The following is a 19,337-nucleotide window of genomic DNA, read 5'->3' on the forward strand; positions in this document are numbered from 1 at the left end:
TGACAATACCATTGTGAACTGTTACAAGCCCAGATATCAGTCGCCTCTAGATCTCAACTTCTCTAAAAAAAAAAACAACATTTTCACTAATATTGTAATTTTACCTTGTCAACCGGTGGCATTAAATAAAAACTGACTGCGTAGCACCAATCGAAGGTGTGTCATAGTTATTTATATACAATGTCACTAGGTAATAAAAACAGGATGTAACTATCCTAATATGTTGCTATCACGTGCTTCTAATGGGGAAAAAATTAATTCGGACAACATCCGTGAAAAGTTCCCTATCCTGTTAGAACAGATTTATATTTCTTTCTGCTTCTAGTGCTTTAGTTACAACTCAACAAGGAGACATAGCAATATGAATGTTAAGAGCACATTTCTTTTTCTGTGGTCACTGTTATTTACGCAGACTTTAGCAGGTAGGAAATGTTTCATGGTTATGTGTAGAAGTAATAAGGTTAGCTCAACATCTCTCATTAAGTAGTTTATTTATTCCCCTTATTTCGTAATCAAACTAAATAATAAATGGCCAAAAATTAATTTTACTAATTGTTTCATTTATTTAATTGATTTGTGTCTTGTCAGGTTCAATGAATAATTATGCAAAGTTTTAACTTGATCCGAGAATAGGAAAACATGTTTAAACTTTTTATCCTACAGACAGACAGAGTGAATTGATATAAGCTTTGTAATAATAAACTAGACCTAGTATAGATAGAGTGTAGAGCCTTGAAGTTTGTCATAAATTAATACTGACATTTGATTAGAGTAACACCATTGTGATCGTTGCTAAAATGAAAGTTACTCCTGGACAGAAAATTAAAAAGGTTGATAGCAATAATGCATACAAATCTAAACCATAACTTTACAAAATCAAATATTATTTCTAGCCGGATACAAAGGTAGAAGTAAATTGATATGTACATTCTATATTTCCTTCGCATGAACCTTTACTTTTTTTCCCATCTGTCTCAATAGTATTAAACAAAACTTCATGAATGAACTAAGTCTAACTAGGAAATCCAATGACTTATATCAAGCTTGAATGACTTATCATATAAGCAAGAAAATGGCGTAACAATTTATTCACTTTTGCATGTAAAGTTAAGAAAAATGTCGACCTCTCCTTATTTTATATTCATATTGTTTTTCATTTAGGCCTTTCGTTCGATAAAATAAATAAAGTGTCAAAGAATGTTGTCCACTCTGGCATAGTACAGGTCCACTTGCTAATACCTTTGGAATAAATTGTTTATTATTGATTCATTGAAATGTCTGCTTACAGCAGGTCTCCGTATCGGTCCAGCGGTCTGCATGCTGGCCTGTGACTTTGACAATGGCTACGTTCTGTCAGACAGAGGGTGTGCCTGTGTCAAGGTCAAGGGCTCCATTCCCGCTTGTCCAGAACTGAGATGTGGTCCCAGGGCGTGCCTCTCGTTCAAGACGGACGTCAACGGCTGTCCCACATGTGATTGTGATTGTCGCCCAGCTGTTTGTCCGTCTACACCGTGCAGGTGAGATAACGCTAAAGCATTCTATTCGCTTCCCATTGTTTGTGTGTGTGTAAATGTGTTTTGTATTTGCAACTCACTAGTGATGACCGTAATTTAATAAGCTTTAGATTTTAGATGATCTTACAATAAAATCTTCATGAGGTGGTTCTGTTTTCTCTGTAACTTATGTCGCGCTTGTTAAAGTAAAAAATCCCCTTTCAGACCTTGCGATCTATAGGGCAGATGATGTTTAAGTCATCTGATTCTTTGGCCAACAGTTAACGAGCAGGGTGTCATGTGTCCAGCACAACGACCAACCGTCTTTACTTTCTCCAACGAAACTCAGATACCCATTTGAGTTGGGTGGACTCTGGACACCCTAAAAATCCCGAAAGTCAAAATCCCAGAAATCACCGAGATTCGAACCCAGGATCTAATGTTCGGAAGCAAAGCGCTTAACCATTCAGAAATTTCGCCCCATTATGTCATGCTAGACTGCACATTTCAGTTACGACCTAGCAAATTTCGGTTAAGAGCTTGTATTGCTGGTCATGATACAAGTCATTTTGTTTGTCTGTTATACAAGGTTGTAATAAATTATAGACTGTCTTTTAATCTATGCCTGTGGGTTCTAAGTTCTACAATATCTACGATTCTTCTGCCGAAATGTCAAAGCAAAAGTAATCTATGTATGAACAGAGATATAGTGTGATGTTCCAAGTTTGTCTTTCCAACTTCCTCGTCTGCTACAGAGTCCATTGACACATACTGTTTATTTCAGGTACGGTGTGCAGCGTTTTACTGATGGCAAAGGATGCCCAGCCTGTACCTGCTTGAGCCCTGCCCCGAGGTGACTGTCTACCACTGCCCATAATGTGATTTTAACTGCAAAGAAATACTGACCACTTATGATTTCGACAAAACATTGAAGCTTGCTTTCTTATCTATATTATAAAGTAGAATGTGAGGTGTATGTATGTATGTATGTTACTTATAGACATCAAAACCGCTTGACCAATCTTGATAAAACTAGGCAGGAATGTTCCTTGGATACTAACTTAGACCGTAGTGTATGTATTGTAGCCCTAAAACAAACTTAAGACCCTACAAAAAAATAAAGTTGTCCGACTCTATTACAGCTATAGTATTTTATGGATCTAGACCATGGTTAACAATGTTGACATGAGAAAAGATCGAAAGGATTTAGACGTAGATCTAATTTTAAGAAATACACTTTGCGCAGATAGTTTTTTACTTTGACACATGAAAACACAAAAGAAGATCCATTGATTTCATTATATAATAAAATTAACCTTCGATTTTGTGTTTCAAAAGCATTTTTTACATAAATTAGTTACTGATATCTGTGACTACAGATTTCCTGACGAACATTCTTTCATTAGACAATACCGTAATGAATCACGTACTAAAAATTAATTCGTTTAATTGTTTACTTTATAATCCCATCCCTAGATCTAAAATTCTAATTCAACTCTAAGATGATAAAACTTCTCTTCGCACAGATAGTTTTATACTTTAACACATGAACATACTAATTATAGTCCATTCATTTCATATTTTGATCAAATAAACATTCAAATTTGGTTTTCTAAAGCATTTTTAATAGACTACATTCGTTTACGAAAGCTGCGAAGCCGAGTTGAGATAGGTCTAGATCTAGATTTTCATTCATGAATCGCGTACTAAAAATTATTTCGTTTAATTGTTCACTTTATAATCCCATTCATTTAACAAAGCAACGATCTTTTCATTTTTAATAGATATGAATGTATCGACTTCGGGTAAACCCATTCTCGTAAACCTAATTTTATTTTCGAAGCGAAAGAGAAAAAAACTTGAAAGGATCATTAGTTAAGTTTAACATACATCTAAATCCAATCCACTAGATTAGTAAACACAAACTTAGACCCGCAGGCCGCGGGTAATGTTAGGCTAGTTGACAATATATGCACTTACTATTCTGAAATTAAACATTAAAAAATCTCCACATTTGATTCATGTCTTTTATTTCACTTTTCAAATCAACAGAATGAAAAACTCGTGGCACATTTATTTATGGCGTTTCTAAGAGAGGCGAAGGGGCGAAGAATCACGTGACTAAAATGAACACATGTTACAAATGAATACTATTTTATAACGTTTTGGACGATATGAGGTCATAAAGGTCTTATTACTGTCTTGTTTTTGAATTGCTTCTTGCTATAATTTGAATTGATTGTATTGGTTCTAAGCTAGGAATAATCGAAAACATATGGTGCCCGCATTCAAATAATGTACATGTACATTCGTATAGGTCCGCGCTAAATAACGTACATTCATAAAGGATGGCTGCCTGGTCATGTGGTTTGCGCGCTGCACTGTCGTTCGGACTTATCGATGGTCTCTGGTTCAAACCCTGCCCGCTTCCATCCCCCGTCGTCCAGCGGAAGGTTTTAGACTAGGAAGTAAAGTATCTTCAACTCTCAAGGAACATTCGAAACATGTCAAACATTGGACAAAATGTTTTTTTTTACAATGTCTGCAATACCGCGTTAAATAATGTACATCCATATAGGTCAAGGTGAAATTATCCATGTAAACAATCTTTTGTGCAGAGGTGAACGACCCAGGCTAATATCCGGTCAACATGTTTTTCTGGGAAGTTTCTTGAGTATCTCACACGTCACAAAACGTCATGGCGGAAGTGGTGGAGCTGACCAACCAGTAGCCACCAACCCCCTCTCTCCATCTCCCAGCTGAAACAAATGTATCATATAAGCCTCTGTCTGTAAGTCCGTGCTACGAAAAATAGATGAAATAAGTCCAACGACTGAGGGTAAAGAACCGAATTGAGTAATTCCCCCCCTCTAACAAAGCAAATCTTGTTCTGTCCTGGCAAAAGAAATGGGTCAATTAAAGAATCCCAGAGACATTTTAAAAACAAAGTATATTAGGGTAAGTGATGAAATGCAAGTCAAAGAGATCAACCATTATTGTGAAATGTCTAACAAGTAAAGCCAAAGAAAGATCAACCATTATTGTGAAATGTCTAACAAGTAAAAGCCAAAGAAAGATCAACCATTATTGTGAAATGTCTAACAAGTAATGCCAAAGAAAGATCAACCATTATTGTGAAATGTCTAACAAGTAAAGTCAAAGAAAGATCAACCATTATTGTGAAATGTCTAACAAGTAAAGTCAAAGAAAGATCAACCATTATTGTGAAATGTCTAACAAGTAAAAGCCAAAGAAAGATCAACCATTATTGTGAAATGTCTAACAAGTAATGCCAAAGAAAGATCAACCATTATTGTGAAATGTCTAACAAGTAAAGTCAAAGAAAGATCAACCATTATTGTGAAATGTCTAACAAGTAATGCCAAAGAAAGATCAACCATTATTGTGAAATGTCTAACAAGTAAAGCCAAAGAAAGGCTGACAGTGTGAGTCAACTAATGTATTCAAATGTAAGCAGCAAGAACACCACATTGGAGTGATTTTAAGCAAAGTCTCAAGTTCAACGTCTAGACTCTGGAGAGTTAATAACATTTAATGCGAATATACACACAAACAAACACAAATTTGTCTTGCGTCTTTAGTTGTTTGCCCATTAAATTTCGACACTATGTTTGGAGAAATACTCCTACACCAAACAATGTAAAACCTTTAGTAGATAATTTAGCTATCGATTAGTTGGTAAATTAATTAGTCAGTAGGACATTATCAATAAATTAAGTTTTAAACCTTTGGGGGGGGGGGGGGGAAATGTCGATTGAGCCAAATGTGTTGAACATGTATTGCCAGGTTCGAAATCATGGACAAGCTGTGTTTTGTAGTTATCATCCTGATTGGGATCTTTGGGAACAGTTCTTTAGCACGTAAGAATCTTGTTAGTGCATATGTGAATGTCTTGTGGCCAATTGAGTCATTTTTGTTGACTGCTAGAGTCTTCTTATCTTATCTTATATAATACAGACGTTACTTCAAAAAAAGAAGATGATTAGTCATGCATATTAACCAATGACTTAAATTCTGCCAAGTCACTGGCTTTACTGGCTAGCTCAGGCAACCCATTCCATGCTCTAATAACAATAGGGAAGAAGGAGCACTTGTACAAATTCGTCCTAGCATATGGAACGAGGAAAGTGCCTTTATCTTTGTGTCTTTCTGAGTATTTTATTAAATTTTGTTTTTGTATTTGAAGATTATGGTTCAGTGTTTTATGTATAATTGCTACTTTACTTTTGAGTCTTCTATCCTGAATGCTTTCTAAATTTAGTGATTTTACTAAAGGTGTTACTCTAGTCAAATGTGAATATTCGTTTGTTATGAATCTCACTGCTCTATTTTGTGTCTGTTCCAGTTTCTTAATGTTTTCTTGAGTTGAGGGGTCACAAACAGAGGATGAATATTCTATTATTGGCCTAGTGAAGGTTCAATAACATTTTAGTTTTATGATCTTATTTGATTTATAGAAATTTCTTCTAATACACTCTAATGGTTTGTTTGATTTTTTTATAGTTTCATCAATAAGAGGAATCCATGATAGTTTTTCATTTATTATAACACCTAGGTATTTTGCGTTTCTAGTCTGTGTTACTGGTTTGCCATGAATAAGATAAGTGGCATTAATTTGTTTTAGTTTCTTTTGTTACTCTTAATAAATGAAAGAGAAAATATTACAACAATAGAAATCTTATGGAGTTAGTGCTACCGGAGACTAGTGCTACCAGAGAGAGACTAGTGCTACTAGAGAGAGACTAGTGCTACTAGAGAGAGACTAATGCTACTAGAGAGAGACTAGTGCTACTAGAGAGAGACTAATGCTACTAGAGAGAGACTAATGCTACTAGAGAGAGACTAGTGCTACTAGAGAGAGACTAATGCTACTAGAGAGAGACTAGTGCTACTAGAGAGAGACTTATGCTACTAGAAAGAGACTAGTGCTACTAGAAAAAGACTAGTGCTACTAGAGAGAGACTTATGCTACTAGAAAGAGACTAGTGCTACTAGAAAGAGACTAGTGCTACTAGAGAGAGACTTATGCTACTAGAGAGAGACTTATGCTACTAGAGAGAGACTTATGCTACTAGAAAGAGACTAGTGCTACTAGAAAGAGACTAGTGCTACTAGAGAGAGACTTATGCTACTAGAGAGAGACTTATGCTACTAGAGAGAGACTTATGCTACTAGAGAGAGAGACTAGTGCTACTAGAGAGAGACTTATGCTACTAGAGAGAGACTAATGCTACTAGAGAGAGACTAGTGCTACTAGAAAGAGACTAGTGCTACTAGAGAGAGACTTATGCTACTAGAGAGAGACTAGTGCTACTAGAGAGAGACTTATGCTACTAGAGAGAGACTTATGCTACTAGAAAGAGACTAGTGCTACTAGAAAGAGACTAGTGCTACTAGAGAGAGACTTATGCTACTAGAGAGAGACTTATGCTACTAGAGAGAGACTTATGCTACTAGAGAGAGAGACTAGTGCTACTAGAGAGAGACTTATGCTACTAGAGAGAGACTAATGCTACTAGAGAGAGACTAGTGCTACTAGAAAGAGACTAGTGCTACTAGAGAGAGACTTATGCTACTAGAGAGAGACTAGTGCTACTAGAGAGAGACTTATGCTACTAGAGAGAGACTTATGCTACTAGAAAGAGACTAGTGCTACTAGAAAGAGACTAGTGCTACTAGAGAGAGACTTATGCTACTAGAGAGAGACTTATGCTACTAGAGAGAGACTTATGCTACTAGAGAGAGAGACTAGTGCTACTAGAGAGAGACTTATGCTACTAGAGAGAGACTAATGCTACTAGAGAGAGACTAGTGCTACTAGAAAGAGACTTGTGCGACTACAGAGAGACTAGTGCTATTAGTGACTAGTGCCACTAGAGAGACACTAGTGCTACTAGAGAGATACTAGTAGTACCAGAGACTAGTGCTACCAGAGACTAGTGCTACCAGAGACTAGTGCTACCAGAGACTAGTACTACTAGATCTAACTATGTAAACCCATATCAAAGTAGAAGTACAAGCTAAGATCCAATAATAAGTGTAAGAGGGTTTTGAATAAAAAAGTAATAGCTAAGAACTGAATACAACATTGGCAACTGGAAGGAGACTTCTTTCATTTATGTATTACACTATTTTTTATTATCATAGCCACGGGAAATACTGCATTCCTCATAAATCTTCGGAACCGAAGACAAGCATTATTATTATCATATTACTTTATGATTAAGTATTATATTATATGATTTTATGTTTTGCGCGCCAGTTGGCAATGTAAAGATAAATATGCTGATCTAATTTTCAGTTTAAATAAAATGTTTTAATATGTTGTTGGTGTAAGGTAACGTTTGTTCGAAAACATTTTGGAGTATTTCTGTGCGGGTGAATTAGGATGCAGAAACTTAGGTTCCTATCAGCAGACATACATAAGGTTCAGTTTGTATCGACCAACATAAAAGAGATAATAACTTTCCATATGTTTTATTCACAACGAGTAATCAGTTTGTCCCTCTCGCTATCAAAGAAGTGAACATTTGAAGGGTCCAACGCTGTCTATTATGTTAAGCGTGAAGATCTTGTAGATTTGAGATGTGACGATCTTTTGCTTGATGTAAAGATGTCTGGACGTTACTATTAGAATGTGCTGATCAGACAATGCGTTTCTGATGTAATAATTGAATGTAGATTTCTATTTGCATCTGCAAATAAGCCACGCCCAATCCTCGCTGCTCTATTTATTGACATAGAATACAATCTTTTCCACGAAAGCCAGCCCGCTGGAAGAGCTCGTTGCTATGGAGCTGGTTGCAGAGAATTAAAAATTAACTTAGCTTCATTACGCTACATGACATTGAGTATCTAGATCCTATTCTAAAATTACGTCCCTTTGAATGTCGCGTTAGCAGTCCGTCCTTTGTGGTGGGCCAAAGTACTTCCAATACATTGTTTTACTGTTTCACTGGATACGTTTATCTGAATAACTTTGTCAATGTATTTTCAGAGCCAGGTATTACAAGATGCAACTTGAAGTGTCCTAACAACTTCAAGTTGGACACAGTCAAATGTGTTTGCATTTTACAAGAGTGTCCAAAACTAGAATGTAAATTCGTCTGCCCAGCGGGACTGGTTGAAAACGAATACGGTTGCCGTGAGTGTGCGTGCCGAGCTGTGCCACAACCTTGTCCCAAAACCTGTGACCAGGGGTGCCAGCTTGGCGACAAGATCGATGGAAAAGGTTGTAGGATATGTGAATGTGAAGCTTCCACTCCTGAAACTCCCCAGTGCCCTGTTTGTCCTTCCTCGTGTCCTCCGGGCGAGGATATTCTAGACGACAATCTATGTCCCACTTGCCAGTGCGTTGAAAAGACAACACAGCCCAAACCAAAATGCCCAGATTGTACAATTACTTGCCCAGATGGCTATGTACTTGGTGATGACGGATGCCCTACTTGCAAGTGCGTTGTAAAGCCAACAACGCCCAAACCGAAATGCCCAGATTGTAAAATTACTTGCCCAGATGGCTATGTACTTGGTGATGACGGATGCCCTACTTGCAAGTGCGTTGTAAAGCCAACAACGCCCAAACCGAAATGCCCAGATTGTACAATTGCTTGCCCTAATGGCTACATAAAAGGTGATGACGGATGCCCTACGTGCATGTGCACAGTAAAGCCCCCTCCAACTTCTTGCCGATCACTTTCACGTTGCATATTAATTTGCCTTGAGGGCAATGTGCTCGACAGCAACGGATGCCCCATCTGCAAGTGCAAAGAAAGGACAACACCAGCGCCTGCCTGCATACCGCCCATGTGTGACGACGATTGTGACGTCTACGAAAAGGATGAGAATGGCTGCGAGACCTGCGAGTGCCATATCGAAGAACCCCTGTGTCCTGACAATGTTTGCACCACGCAATGCGCTTACGGCTTCGTCATTGACCAGAACGGTTGCCTGACCTGTCAGTGTAAAGAGAAGCCCAAACCGAGGTGCCCTACCCTTACTTGTAAAGTGAGCTGCAGGATAGGCTACGCAGTTGACGCCAACGGATGCAACACTTGCAGCTGTAAATCGTAATATTGGACAGGATTGCGTAACAAACAACTGATTTGAAAATAGTGCAGCCAAATTCCTTTATAGAATCTTCTTTTTAATAATATAGGCTAATTGAGAAAGTGGATTGTGAGATTTTTAATTAGCATTTATTCCCATTGAGAGCTTACAGTGACACGTATACAGCCAGTGAACCAAGGATTTCAACATTTGTTGTTTTATTTCGTCTAATTTATTCGGTGTGCTAACGCTAAAGGAACGTCTTGGTGACGTAGTTAGCTCAGCTCAAATTTGGACTACACCTTACACGCTTTCGCCATTTCCTGGCTCGCAAACACCTTCTTAACTCGGATAGTTCTCATGAAGTCGTCACTGTAACAAGAGTTCAATCCTTTCGACAATAATCTAATTTGCTACAAAAAAAACAACAACAACAAAAACAGAATAATTAAACAAAAAAAAACTAGATCTTCAGCGATGTTAACTTTAAAACTAAACAATAAATAGAATTACAGCTCAATTCGATTTTGTTGCATAACTCATTATTGTACTCTAGAGTGTTTTATTATATTTTTTATTTATATAAAAAAAAAATCTGCCACGCCTAAAGTGTGTGGAGCAGGTGATGTTTTTTCTTTAATTGCATCCTGTTTGATTTTTTTTTAAAGGAGGGGGTGGGGGGAGAGGAGGTTGCTGAAAACATTTTTGTTGTATTTTATCTTTGTTTTGTCTATAACATCCTTAACAAATAGCAACTCTTGCATACAGCTGTTGGGAAGGAGATGGACTTAGCAGAACGTACTTAACAAATAGTAACTCTTGCATACAGCTGTTGGGAAGGAGATGGACTTAGCAGAACGTACTTAACAAATAGTAACTCTTGCATACAGCTGTTGGGAAGGAGATGGACTTAGCAGAACGTACTTAACAAATAGTAACTCTTGCATACAGCTGTTGGGAAGGAGATGGACTTAGCAGAACGTACTTAACAAATAGTAACTCTTGCATACAGCTGTTGGGAAGGAGATGGACTTAGCAGAACGTACTTAACAAATAGTAACTCTTGCATACAGCTGTTGGGAAGGAGATGGACTTAGCAGAACGTACTTAACAAATAGTAACTCTTGCATACAGCTGTTGGGAAGGAGATGGACTTAGCAGAACGTACTTAACAAATAGTAACTCTTGCATACAGCTGTTGGGAAGGAGATGGACTTAGCAGAACGTACTTAACAAATAGTAACTCTTGCATACAGCTGTTGGGAAGGAGATGGACTTAGCAGAACGTACTCAAAATCCCAAAATTCAAGTCTCACTATGTGGGATTCGAACTCATCTTTAATGGTTGATAGCCAAGCAGTTTACCACCCTATCAACTTTGAGCGTCAACGTTTAAGCTATTTCTGTCAGTCACATTAAGTCGAACTAATACTTCGAGAGTGTCCATTCATGGTCGAGCTTTTGCTCTATTATGACCTGTGACCAAAGGAAGAGATTTTACCCATAAAGAGTTTTACTCAGTCGTACCAATGCCAGTTACTTACTGAGATTACATTGAATTTATGGACATTTGGTTCGATCCTTTGTTTGACAATCAGGCCACTCGGTCATCTCCCCTCCTCCTCCTAATAACCAAAAAAAAAATAACAACAATTACTAAATATGTGCATTACACTGTTTCCTAAAAATCAAATTCACTCTTTCATCCCTAAGGCTTTTACAGCATAGAACGGGTTGCCTGAATCAGCCAAGAAAACAACTAACATTAGCAGAGTAAAAGTCTCTAATTAACATGCAAGACTATATAAACACTTGGATAGGATTAGGGCGTAATTATTTTCTGTTCTGAAGGATGCCTGTAATTTATATAATACAAACAAAGACAGAACAAGTTACTTAAATGCAACATAGCAATACTTTTAATGCGAACACATTCAGTGGGAATTCCTATTACTTATTTTGTTTTTAATGTATTATTTATAGCTTATTTTATGAGTATTCTCTTCGGTTATCTCCATTGCTTTGGATTCTAGAAAATTCGAAACAGACACATTTATTTTCGCTGGTATAAATAATCAAATACCTCAGTAACAAGTGGAAATGTTTTATGAGCTAGTCAAGTTTGAGACCCTCTCTGCATCTAATAGGAAACTTACAGATCTGCTAAAAATTTATTTTTAAAAAATCTTTTTTTTTTACCGGTAATTTCAAGCTACCACGAATTGCAGACGATTACGCAAGACAATCACGTCAGATGATGACATCAGATCTCTTGTCTTTGTTTGTTTGTTGTTTCTGGAGGGGGGAGGAGGGGTTGTAGTGTTTGCGAATAACAGTCGAATGATTATTTCTGAAATATTTGGGAATTAAAAGCCAAACAATGCACCGCTACTGAAAACAATGCACAGCTACTGAAAACAATGCACAGCTACTGTATTTGGCTAACTGTTTATTGAAAAGAGAAACTTCATGTCACATTTGATGACTTCCGGTCACGTCAGGTTACGCCAGAGTTAGTCAGATCTTGTACAGCTTGACCCCAAGTTATTTCTTAACCCATACATTGTAATACGGTGTTAGACAAATCCATTTCTTTTCGGCTAATTGACCTTTCCAGTTGCTTCCTGGTAAGCCAGATAATTGACAGGTTTTTGTTTCTCTACAGTTAATGTAGAGCATTTTTCATTAATTATAATGTTCAACTTTTTTCTTTGAGGGGGAGGGGGTAAATGTCAACAAAGAAAAATGTAGTAAAAATACGGAAATACATTTTGGCTCAAATTTGAACTGAATCGAAATTGTATTTGAACAAGAAACCGTGGCAAGAGATAAGAAAGCTAATCATGTAGCATTTTACGTCTCGAGAGACGATCTTTTCCCTTTGCAACCTCTTGTGTGACTTAAGAGTGACCACTCCATTGCTGTGGGAAAGCCTGGGCGGTAAATTTGCTGGGCTGCCCACACGTCAAACACTCGCCTCTCTTCCATACTGACCAGGTCCAAAGGGATGGCAAGCCATCGCAATTTGGGGTCAGGTGGCTGCAGAAGTTTGACACTTTCTCCCACCTACGGGGCTCCAAAACCAGATTAAATTGTAGGGTTTACTCCCTTAGCCTTCGCAACGTTATGACGTCCATCTGGTCAAAGTGGAGCGGGTGGGGGACGGGAAGGTTGTCTTCTGGTTCTACATCGTGAAGGACAGCGAAAATAACTATCGTTGAAAACACTGTGTCAGCATGGGTGGTATGTAAGCCCAGGGCGTCTCTACAGACTCAAAAATATATTTTTTTCTAAAAAACTAAGATATGCAAATTAGTTGTATTATTAAATGTGGCTTTTTATTTAAGATTTCGTATGCGTCTTGCCCCTGTACCTTTACACAAACAAACACATTTTTAGCGGCCACCGAAACGGGAAGAGACGCTAATAGTTTTGTGTGGAATGTCTGTCCGTCCGTTCGTCCGTCCGTCCCGTTTAGATCTCGTAAACTAGAAAAGATATTGAAAATTCGACATCATATTGTTACGAATCTCCCTATCCAGGCTCGCTGCAAATTGCACCAAACGACACCACCAACTTAAAGAACTTTACAACTCTGGGCTTGAAAATAACGTAATAGTTTCATGTCAATAAATAACAGCCAATACTGTACAATTGGCAACACGTAACACAAGACAAATATCTCTCCGCCGTATTAACTCTTGCACTGGTCTCTCTGTCTCGTCTCGGACTTGTACTGAGCCGTTGTAACGAACTGTAGATCGGGAAGTTGTGACTGACTGGTCTCTGATACCTTCGCTCTTTTTATAGGGTCCCTGCTGGCCTTCTACAACCGGACAGAACGTCGCTCGACCATTCTGGGTGGTCAGATGACTACATCCCTCGTGACACTCCTGAGCTCTGTTCACGACGTCGATCCTTCCCGAACCATCATGTTGACACTCGTCTCGGCCGATCGTCGTCACTCGTCACGGTTGACCGCTCGTCTAGCGCTGGCCTGGGGCGATTTGCGTCGGCTGACTACACACACACACACCACTACCCCCATCTGTGCCACCACCAGGTTTATAACAATATTTTAGACCATTCAAAGTTCTGATGCAATGGCTACTTTTTTCTTTTCTGAAAGTGAAAATTTTAATTTTTAAAATCAACTATGCAAGCAGTTTTTTTCATAAAATTACACCATTTTTACAACTATTCACTATTAATAGTAACAAACAGGAGAAGCTATTTAGTAGGGGAGATGTTAATTTACTATATTTATAACACATTTATGCAAACGGTTTTAGGTTTTTGTTAAAAAAAAAATTTTTTTTACAAATGTATTGCTAAGTTTTCTGTCATACTAACTACTACATCTAAAAAAATGGTTACTATTTTTTTGAAAGAGAAAAATCTATTTAATAAGCATATAAGTGGAACATAATTTAAAACAACAATAAATAAGTAATTCCTCCTATTAACACTAGACTGACGTACGTGTACATATATATGTTAATATACACTGAACTAACGATATTCCTTACGAGGCTTTGAAAAAGTGATTGACCCTATACAAAACAATTTGATCAATTAGATAATCATTATATGACATCACTTAGGCCAGGTTCACATCTAACTTCACCTTCATTTTCACCTATTCCTTGGTCTGCTGGAAGGTAGGGGCACGACACAGGATCTGTCAATCTTCTTTCTTCATTCTTCTCTGTCATTTGCCTTTGATAGAATTTCATTCTGATATTCGTTCCGAAAATATTGAAACCTGCCTTTTACCTGCCTGGGTGGACCACTTCGGGGGCTGATTTTAAGTTTGTGTTTCCACACAAACTGTCTTTGTAACCTTGTTTTCTATAATACAATTGTATTCTACGTGGAAAAATGCAGTATTGCTGTAAAGAAACGAGGCCTAACAGAAGGGACAGTGATGTAATATTGAGCTGGGGCCCAACTTGTTGATGTGTTACTGACTAAATCTTCTCGTCTCGTGTCATTATGTAAAGTAACTTCCCAGAAACCCTTCATCATCAAACTCAAATCTCTCTCTCTCTCTCTCTCTCTCTCTCTATCTATCTATCTCTCTTCGAGTCCTGTCTCTCACTCTCTTGTCATGGCCTGGAGCGTCTTAAATCATTCCGTGCTCTCCTGCTCTTTCCAATATTTTGGGCCCTTCCAAACGTCAATCGTGTGCAGCAGGACTCAGGGAAGACTGTCAGTAGGAGACGCTTGCAGATATCTCTATTAATATACGTTCAATATCTAGCAGGATGTGTACATATTAGCAGGTGGCGGCAAATACTTCCCCCAAAATGAAATATTCAAATTTATTTTGTTTACTTCTATCGGCTCTCAATCCCAATATGCCGACATCACCGCCCCCCCCCCACCCCCCGCCTTTTCGATGTCTTCCTTTCCCTACTCAGGCGATAGTTTGTGTGCGTCACTGCAAACACTTTACAGGAAAAGAACCAGCACTCCATCTTTACATTGCTTGTCTGCCCCTGGCCAATTGGATGGCCTTCCCAAGTGCTGCTCTTGGCGTTTTACAGAAAAACGTTCTGTGCTACCCCCTTCTCCCCAGCACCCTGTCCAATTTTCTTTCAAATACTTCGGTTAAAGACAGAGGGAGAAAAAAATTATCAACGTGAAAGTCAAGAACTTGAAGAATGGAGATTTAGCAGAATCTCATCCAAGCTATTTCAAATGGAGGTCAATTGTGCGGGAATACATGCCCGAGTCCCGGCATTCACTCCGGTCGTTATGTCACTAGGGCAGCTTGCTTTTAGTGACAGGGGACATTGATCACGGCCAATCAGAGCGATAATTTCAAAACGAGACGTATGACCATCTCCCTTGCTAGACACCAGATCTGCTCGCCTTAGTCACATTTAATACCAAGTCTCTAAATAAGACACATACACACATGCAGAGACATTCATAAAGACACACACACATGGACAATCATATAAACACACTCACACAGGGACTATAACCCGTGCGACATTTGTGGCCCAGGGCGAACTTGGCGTTCTCATTCTTTTTTTGTCTCTCTGGCCTGCTGACTTCAAATCGATTTGAAAATTGGAGGGCGGAGACTAAGGTGGAGAGAGTAAATGAGCAATATGGAGTTAAATACACCGCGAAGAGGGTGAGGAGGTGAGGGGAGGGAATAAAAGAGTGATGAATAAAACTCAAGAGTCACGAAGTTAGATAAGAAAACACACATTCTAAAAAAAAAGGAAAAAGAGTAGGCTGGAAGAAAAGATGCAGAGAGAGAGAGAAGCGGAGAGAGAGAGAGGAAGAAAGAGAGAGAGAAAAGTGGAGAGAGAGAGGAAGAAAGAGAGAGAGAAAAGTGTAGAGAGAGAGAGAGAGAGGAAGAAAGAAAGAGAGAGAGAAGTGGAGAGAGAGAGAGGAAGAAAGAGAGAGAGAGAGAGAATTGTAGAGAGAGAGAGAGGAAGAAAGAGAGAGAGAGAGAATTGTAGACAGAGAGAGAGAGAGAAAGGGACTGAATGTAGGAAAGAGGGAAAAAGAGAGAAAGAGAAAGTAAAATAGAGATTGAGTGAGAAAGAAAAAAAAAAGAGAAAGAAAAAGAAAGATAAAAATAAAAAGAGAGAAAGTGAAAGTAAGAAAGAAAAAGAGATGCAGTGAAAGCAAAAAAACGAAAGAGAACGAAGAAGAGAGAGAGAGAAATAGAAAAAGAGAGATACAGACAAAGAAACTAAAAGAGAGGAAGCACAAGAAAGATAACTTAAGAGATCAAGTAAAAGAGATAATGGGTAAAGAGAGAAAAAAAGCAAGAAAGAGAAGAAAATCACAGATAGATTGAAATCACACATTTGGTCAATGTCATCGACTCCATCTGATTGGTCAGTACACACTCACTTTCTCACACATTCACAAGAAATCCCGCTGGCCAAGTCTTGAGGAGACATATCTTAATAAGACAAAACCAAAATGTCTGCTTCTTGCATCGATTGCAACTTCCATTCTTGTTGTACTCTGCTTCTTCCACAGACTTCTAGCTACTGACTGGGCAATAAATGAAAGATCCTTTGCTGAAGACATGTTTAAATACAAGGGTTCTCAATACAGTCTAAAGTCTACATCTCCTCCCTTCAATAGGAAGCATTTCCAGGTCTGTCAAAATGAGTTTCTATTAAACTATCCGTCTGCCACATTTAGATATCAGATTAGCATTAAAGAATCTTAAGCAAAGTGTTAATGACTTTTTTTTTTTTTTTTGGAAATGATAGCTACAAAAGTTTTAATGTAAACAAATTAAGCACGCGACAGAAATATATAATATTAACAATATGTTACTATCCAGTGAACGATTTGTCTGTGAACGATTTGTCGTGTGAACGGTTGTCTGTGAGCAAGCTGTCTGTGAACAAGCTGTCTGTGAGCGATATGTCCGGTGAACGAATAGTCGGGTGAACCAATTGTTGGGTGAACGAAATGTCGGGTGAACGAAAAGTCGTGTAAACGAAAAGTCGTGAACGATTTGTCGCTGAACGAAATGTCAGTGAACGAATTGTCGTGTCCCCGAACTCCAGGACCTCTCGGTGTCAACTGGTGGAGATTAGTTGTCGCGGAATTTCACTGCGGAAAAAAAGTTATCGCCAGACCAGACATACTAGAAAACTTAGATTACATCTAGTGCACTAAATTCTTCATGAGCTCACTGAAACGCTGTTTAGTCTCAATCTTGTTTGACGACAAGTTAACATCTGGAAACCGGTGCCGGTCTGTAAACTTGTGAAGGTTTCTCTACTAGTGATTTGGAAAAAAGCGGTCAGAGTAATAAAGTTCCTTTGCACCTTTCAGCCTGTATACAATGGCGCAGGACACATGACTTATACACAACATGATAATGACTGAGAGATGTACTGGAACATTTTTTTTGCGTTGATTCCTTTGGACCTTTCAGCCTGTATACAATGGCGCTGGACACATGACTTAACATGATAATGACTGAGAGATGTACAGGAACATTTTTTGCGTTAATTAGCCCAGTTCTAAGTAGACTTTGTTGTACATAAAAACTGTTACAATAGGAATCATGCTTGTCAGCTGGTAAACACACCAACAAAAACATTCATGTTTCTTGGAACCTTTAGGCTTCCATAGAAACTAAAAACAATTCCTTTCGAAAGTATCCCAATATCAAGGACTTCGTTAGAGTACGTCCATGGGTCTACAACAGAGGACAAGTGACAACCAAATGATGGTCAAGTTGGAACAATGTCTGAAGTCAGAGGAGCTCTGTTGCGAACATTTCTTTACTTTTGGTATGGGAAGGTAGAGGCGTAGATTGAAAACATCTTTCTTTTTTTTTTTTGTTTCTTTTTTTTTATTATTATTTCTTTTTCAGTAGATGACATTACCAAAAACACATGCTACAAAACCGTCAGTTCCATGTTTTCACAACTAAAGAAATGTTCCTAACAGAGCTCCTCTGACTTACTTGCTTATACTTTGCATTAGCTCCAGTTCACAGACACCGACTTTGCATTAGCAGCAGCTTCTTTTGGTCAAAAAAACTCACAAAAAAAAAAAAAAAAAAAAAAAAAAAAAATCATGTTTCTTTAGTCACCCAAAACTACTAAGCCTCAAAATTCACCATGAATGGAAACTCCCTTAACGTGGAGGACCACTTTACATATCTATCTGGAAAGCGCAGTATCAAAATACGCATCAGTTTGAAGGGAACTTGATAACCGTCTGGCTAAGGCCAGGATGGCTTTTTGACGCCTCCAAGCGAGAGTTTGGCGGAATAAATAGCTCCGCCTGCCTGCGAACATCAGTGTCTACCAAGCCGTGGTTCTTTCATTTCTTCTATATGGATCTGAGACCTGGGTACAATACAGAAAGCAACTAAGACTTCTTGAACACTTTCACCAAAGCTGTCTACGTTCCATCAATGACATAACGACTGCACTAAAAATAGCGATGTTCTTGCTCGGTATGGACAATATACCTCGACAGCTACGCTGGGCAAGGTACGTATCGGGGACGACAGTATGCTAACTGACATAGATAAGTGCACCGAACGAGACAGCTGGAGATTTATTATAGATGTATATCGCAGATCTTGAGGAATAATTTCGAAACGTGTTTTTTTTTTAATTGGAGTTCCTGGAGATAAAATTCAAACTAATTAATGACAACTGAATGGGCTCTGACAAGAACTCTACCATTAACATCACTATGCTCGACTACCTTGTACTGTCTTAAGGTAGACAAGATAAACATGATTATTGATTACTTCGCGTGATAGTGGATTTTCTACTTGCTGCAGAGTTCACGTCTTTATGCTGGCTGTTCGTGTTGTACTGTCATGTTGGTGTCTGTGTGTGTGTTTCTATGTTGAAGTACTTTACAGAGAGACGCGAAGGGGGAGGGGGTCGGAAAGAGAGAAACACTGGGAGAAAGGGAACATTAAAAGGAGTATAGGAGAATGAGTGGCAATGAGAGAGGTAGATAAATAGAGAGAAAAAGAGAATTAGGGCAAAAGAGACAATAAATTAAAGAGAAAGAAAAAAAAAAAGAGAGAGAGAGAGACAGTGGCGTAGCATCCATGGCGCGAAGGGGTTCATGAACCCGGGCCACTACCATTTAGGGGCCCACACCCGATGGTGAAACAACCACGGGGCCAGGGCCCCATCAATGCAACATAAGCTCTAGCTTAGGGCCTCCGTGAAATATTCAGTAGTTACATACAATATCTGGACTTATGGCTGCTTTGTCGTCTGGTATGTACACTGGAAAGTCGTA

General features: G+C 38.5%; 2 protein-coding genes across 6 annotated transcripts in view; one reads left to right on the forward strand and one right to left on the reverse strand.

Annotated features, from left to right (window-relative positions):
• Positions 1 to 19,337, reverse strand: part of LOC106066546 (gamma-aminobutyric acid type B receptor subunit 2-like) — a 335,198-nt gene that overhangs the window by 174,363 nt on the left and 141,498 nt on the right. The gene's annotated exons all lie outside the window — the stretch shown is intronic.
• LOC106074430 (antistasin-like) lies at positions 245 to 10,080 on the forward strand. 2 transcript variants are annotated; one of them, XM_013235202.2, is made up of 4 exons: positions 245 to 422; positions 1,289 to 1,517; positions 2,278 to 5,374; positions 8,512 to 10,080. In XM_013235202.2, exons 3-4 carry the CDS (start codon positions 5,311 to 5,313, stop codon positions 9,582 to 9,584), a joined length of 1,137 nt encoding a protein of 378 aa, XP_013090656.2. In that variant the 5' UTR covers positions 245 to 422; positions 1,289 to 1,517; positions 2,278 to 5,310; the 3' UTR covers positions 9,585 to 10,080. The 2 variants fall into 2 exon arrangements, with proteins under 2 accessions (XP_013090656.2, XP_013090658.2); XM_013235204.2 differs by having other exon boundaries at positions 1,292 to 1,517.

This window comes from Biomphalaria glabrata, chromosome 10 (assembly GCF_947242115.1).
Source record: "Biomphalaria glabrata chromosome 10, xgBioGlab47.1, whole genome shotgun sequence".
NCBI classification, from domain to species: Eukaryota; Metazoa; Mollusca; class Gastropoda; family Planorbidae; genus Biomphalaria; species Biomphalaria glabrata.